The 6,014-nt window shown below is 31.3% G+C and overlaps 1 protein-coding gene across 1 annotated transcript; it reads right to left on the reverse strand.

Moving 5' to 3' along the window:
• Positions 1 to 2,097: 2,097 nt before the first annotated feature.
• On the reverse strand, positions 2,098 to 3,668 carry LOC123212594 (UDP-glycosyltransferase 83A1-like). The gene is made up of 2 exons (XM_044631773.1): positions 3,148 to 3,668; positions 2,098 to 3,057 (listed from the first exon to the last, which is right to left on the reverse strand). The coding sequence occupies exons 1-2, from the start codon at positions 3,629 to 3,631 to the stop codon at positions 2,153 to 2,155; spliced, it is 1,389 nt and encodes a 462-aa protein (XP_044487708.1). The 5' UTR covers positions 3,632 to 3,668; the 3' UTR covers positions 2,098 to 2,152.
• Positions 3,669 to 6,014: the final 2,346 nt, after the last annotated feature.

Genomic DNA, 6,014 nt, shown 5'->3' on the forward strand with positions numbered 1-6,014 from the left:
TATATTTTTTTGAATTTTTATTACACCAAAAATTTTAAAAGACCCTTAATATTTTCAAAAAATTATGTTCACCTCCTAATATATGATTATATGAAAAAAGACATCCTTGACTGTAGGAAAATAGGAAAAATTATGTTTATCCCCTAATATATAATTATACGAAATAAATGATTTCTTATATAATTTGAATATTTAAAGGGTTATTTTTAATTTTGTTAATTTATGGTTATACAATAATTTTGAAACATGAAATAGTAGGGATAAAATGGTAATTTCAATTCCTAATATTGTTATTCTATTAACAGAGTTTATTTTTGGATGGAAAAATGTTATTTCCACTTGATTTTGGGTATGAAAGTGTTATTTCTATCAACTGGAGATGGAAAAGGTACTAAGGTCAAACTTTGGGTGGGAAACTGTGATTCACTCTTTGTTGCTTGAATTGTTGCTCTCCGAGTTAACAACATTGGATTGTGACTATTTTAACTGAAAATTTGCTCCATCGATGAATCCATATTCATGGAAGTCTTTGATACTTTAAATATTACTTTATTTTTAATTTAAAATCATTTAATTATATAATAATACATTATTTATAAATCTAATTGTGTATTTAAAAATATGTGCTTATAATTTTATTGGGTAAAAAAAGTTAAAAAAAATAAAAAGACAGTCAAAGACAAATAATAATAATTCACTATATTTATAACTAAATTGAAAATTAGTATATAATTTAATAAAAAAGAAAAGGACAAATTAGCAATTGATGTTTGTTTCAACTATTTGAACAATTTATGAATTTCATTAAAAAAGACAAACTAATAATTTACATTAAAATCACTCAGTTTTTATTAATAAGAAAATTATGAGCACACATTTTTTTAATATATAATTTGATAGATAGATGATGTATTATTATTTGTATATCTGATTGTATACTATTTCATTAACATAAGTTGATAATAGGCCTAGTTAATAAATACAAAAATAGGAAAAAAAACTGTAACAGAATTATATAGGTATAATACAATAAATGATGAAAATACATTTATAAAAAAAACTCTCATAAAATTCAAATAAGAAATATGTATATACGAGTTTAATATAGTGTATAATCAATAATACATTTTTAAAAATACGACAATATCAATCTAATTTTAACATTTTTCATAAATTTTTTGATTAATAATTTAAATGTAAAGTATCAAATTAACTATTAAATATATTATATAATCAAAATTCAATCATCACAAAAAACTATTGAGAGAGGTTAGGGATTTAGATGACAAAAATTAGTTTTTTTGTTTTATATAAATATGATAATTAATTGAGCACATTAAAAAATTCATATAAAACATAAAATATAAAATAGGGCAAAAATATGTCTTTAATATGGGAAACGTATAAAATATGTGTTTAATATATTTTGGGTTAAAAAATTGAAACAACTTGTTTAAAATATGAGTTAAACAGAAAGACAAATTAAACTTGAATAATTCATATTTTAACTAACTAGGATGATAGGTGAACAAATTGATTTTTTATCTCTAATACGTAGAAAATTATCATTTCATAAAAATTCAAGTGGGAATTAGTCATGTGACCTTATCAATTTCGTATTACATGACCTTTTCAAATATTTTTGTCTATTCTTCTTGAATTAATAATAAACTTTTAGCTTTGATCAATCGAAAAACCTTCATAGTGGATTAAATTAGAGGGTATTTTTTAATAATTATTCTTCCTTTCGTAAGATTGAAAAACTTCATTTTCTTAGAAAATTTAAACCACAAATTATTATTTATTGCTTTTCCATATCGTGGGTTGATTTGAAATTTAAAATTACTCTTAATAAATAGTTTAAGTGACGTTGGAGGGGTTTTATACATAATAATACGTGAGTTTAAATTTTAAAAGGATATTTTAACTTGAATGAGATTTCTTGTTACGAATATCTTGTTACAAAGAAAAAAGAAATTTGAACTAATTATTCAAACTTTTGGGTAGATCCTTGATTTGTTATATATTTCATAGGTACAAAACACAATTATAGATTTGATTTCCAATCAATAATTTTCTAACCTATCTCGTCACAATAATAAGAAATTGTGGGACAGTAGGCAAGCATAAAATATTGAGATTATTCTCAGAATCAATCTTGATCTTGAACATGATCATACTTAATTGCATTCACAAATCTTTTAAAATTTTTACATGAAGATCCACCTTCAACTAGACTCCTTCTAGCTATCTCCTTTAGCTTCAGCGCATTTGCTTTGATACCTTCATCGTTCAGCAGTTTTTCCACCTTTCTTTTTATTTCATGCTTTGTAACAATCCCATTGTCATCCAGGATTAAATCTATGCCAATCTTCCAAGCTTCGCATATATAATTTCTATTCAGATGTTGATCTGCAAAGTAAGGCCAACACAGAAATGGTACTCCCATGCTTAAACCTTCCATAGTTGAATTCCATCCGCAATGACTTAAGAAACAAGCTACAGAAGGATGAGCCAACACCTTCTCTTGAGCTGCCCATTCCACAATCTTTCCGTGACCGGCTATTCTCTCTTTAAAACCATCCGGAAATCCAGTGAATGATTCCTTCACTAGGTTCCATCGAACAACCCACAAAAATGGCAGGCCTGAGGATTCAAGACCGAGCGCCAATTCATCAAATTGTTGCTGATTTAAGCGGGTAGTGCTGCCCAAGGCAACATAAATAACTGAACCTGTTGCTTGTTCGTCTAGCCAATTTAAGCAAGATGGGTCCTCAAGTATTAAACTTCCAGCTGAATTTCCTGAATGATTACTTGCTAGTATTGGGCCAATGGGTAAGATCTTCGGAACCAAATCACAGTTCAATGAGTCAAGTTCATAAATGGAGTTGCAAAGAACCCAGTTGGAAATTCTGACAGTTTGGGCAACACCAATCAAAATTTTGAATAGCATCTTTTGTGTCTCTGGTTTCGCAGGACAACTCCAGGGATATTCGTTCTTTTTCCAGGGAATTGTTTCCTCTGATACAGAGATCAACTCATCATTCATTGAATTTCCTGCATCAAATTCAATTAATTACAACTACGAAACACAAAACCAATATATACTTACCATTAATATTAATAATTCCAGAATCATATACTTACCATTTGTATCAATAATTCCAGAATCAATAAGCCTTTTAACTTGAAATAAGAAAGCCAAGTTGGGTGGTCCAAAAGGAACAAAAGCAGCTCCTGGAATTCCCATCTCGTGAGCAATTTCAAGAGCCCATCCAACACAAATATCAGCGACGACACAAGAAATCGGCTCACAGTCATCAGATTGGTTCATCTTCTCAATCAACTCCTTCAAATGACCTGGCAAAACTCTAAACAAACTCTCAGTCATCTTAATTTTATCATTTCGATCATCGTCATCAAGTCCATCCGGTATTGAAACAAGCCTCACCAGGCCCCCCTCCTCAGCTTTCGCCTGCCCTGAAGCCAAGATTTTGGCCTCGATATATTCCGTATTAACAAACGTGATTTTGATTCCATGTTCAGCAATCTTTGTTGCCAGTTTCAAAAGAGGTGCAACGTGGCCTTGTGCAGGATATGGAATAAGCAGAAGATGAGGTTTACTCCCCATTACAAAGAGCTTTTCTTTCACAATGAACTATATGATATATTCCCACATCGCAACTTATAAATAAAAGTAGTTTGATCTGTTCATCGGAACAGGAATCTTTGTGATGATGGAATATATTGACATTTACGGATACCCAAAATCTAGTAGAGTAGACCGCCGTTCGCATTCAACCATGGCAATTTAACATTACTTTTCAATGAGTGTTTTATTTCTGACGATGCCTTTTTTAATTTATCAACGGGCAAATTTTTATGTCCCACCCAAATTTTGATGAGATGACGTTCATTTTTCCATTATTCACTACTCTCATTAATAAAAGCCATTACTTGAAAAAGTAAAAATATCATTTTGCAAAAACCTAATAGAAAAATATTTAAAAATATTTAAAATTTAAAAATATTATACTTGTGAACTGAAAAAATGGTTTTATCATTCGGGGTGATTGGTTTGGGGCTTTATTTGCCATAGACCTCCTCATGTTAATCTTGGGAGAATCCCTTCTTTGCTCCATAGATTCATTGTTGGATTTCTTGTAAGTCTCAACACTCAAAAGGGCTTTTCTGGCTTGAACTCTTCTCTTCGGTTTCACTTCAAGTCAAAGAAATCAAATCATGTCCATTGCTTTGGTTTTACTTTTGGTTTTACATTCCGTTCAAACTCGTCTGTCACATTGCAAGCTCATCGCCAATAACATTGCCCTACAAAAATTTAAATTCGTCAATGATATATTAAAATTAAACTTTTAATTTACTTGATTCAATAGTTGTAAAGTTAGTTACTAGATTTAGGGTTTGTCTTTTTTGGTATAGTTGGTTTGGTTTTAATGTGGCAGCCGAATTCAAGTGGGATTCCTCATTATAAAAAAAAAGGCCAAAAGACTTATTCCCACCCAAGGTATAATGAACTCTCAAATTCTCACCCTCCAACTTTCAAAAACCCAAACACCTACCCACAATCAAATTTCAGTTAAAAGTTTCAGTTAAGGCTAGGAGTAAAACTATCATTTAGCCAAAAAATTAAAGTTTCATTATATTTTCCTCCCCCATATTTAAAAACTTACATTTTCCCTAACCCAGAGTTTGAAAAGTGACAAAAACCCCCTAGGGTTTGTTTCTCTTCATCCGATGTTGATTTTTCCTTCCTCGGCTGTCAGCCATCCTCCCTTCCCCCTTATCTCTCCTCCGGTCTCTCTCCCTTGCCTCTTCGACTATCTTCGACAAGAGATGAGACCAATCAAACAGAGATGATTGGTCTCGTCTTTGTCTCTCAGACAAAGATAATTGGTCTTTATCTGAGATGAAGACATGTCATCTTCGTCTCTTAGATGAAGACAATGAGTCTTCATCAGAGAGATGAAGACAATGAGTCTTCATCAGAGAGATGAAGACAACTCTCCCTTGCCTCTCCGACCATCTTTGACAGGAGATGAGACCAATCAAACGAATATGATTGGTCTCGTCTTCATCTCTTAGACAAAGACAATCGGTTTTCATTTGAGATAAAGATGCATCATCTTCGTCTCTTAGATGAAGACAACGAGTCTTCATCAGAGAGACGAAGATGACTCGTCTTTGTCTTAGACGAAGACCGTTCGTCTTCGTTTGATACATAGACGATTTCGTTTTCATCTTCGATCGAAAACAATCGAAGAGGCAATGGAGAGAGACCAGAGGAGAGATAAGGGGGGAAGAGAGGACGACCTATGGCCAAGGAAGGAGAAATCGGCATCAAAGGAAGAGGAACAAACCTTAGGGGGGTTTTATCACTTTTCAAACTATGAGTTGAAGGGAAAATGTAAGTTTTTAATTATGGGGGAGGAAAATGTAATGAAACTTTAATTTTTTTGTTAAATGACAGTTTTACCTCTAATCTTAATTGAAATTTTTAACGAAAATTTGGTTGTGGGTGGGTGTTTAGGTTTTTGAAAGTTGGAGGGTGGGAGTGAGTGGTTTCACTATACCTTGGGTGAGAATAAATCTTTTGGCCAAAATAAAAAAATGTTTTGCTTTACAGACCTTGGGTGAGAATAAGTCTTTTGGCCCAAAAAAAACAAATAAATCTTCTGTTTTACAGTGAACTGCTTTGGATCAACTTGTCTTCCATCATTCGCACTAACAATAAACTATTAGTTCGCAATCAATAAAAAAAAAAAAAGACCATTTTCCACCCAAGGTTTGTTTAAATCATAATTTTTACTCATTAAATTTGAAAAAGTCAAATAACCACCTGTAAAGTGTTTCCGTTAATAACCGCTATTAGAGGTAGGGATACAATAGTTATTATATTTAATATTCAAACTATTCCAAAATTCAGTTTTAAGATTATTTATAATTAAGAAAGCATTACTTTATAAATCAAGTGAAGCCATAAATATATATTTTTT

This window comes from Mangifera indica, chromosome 3 (genome assembly GCF_011075055.1).
Source record: "Mangifera indica cultivar Alphonso chromosome 3, CATAS_Mindica_2.1, whole genome shotgun sequence".
Lineage (NCBI taxonomy): Eukaryota > Viridiplantae > Streptophyta > Magnoliopsida > Sapindales > Anacardiaceae > Mangifera > Mangifera indica.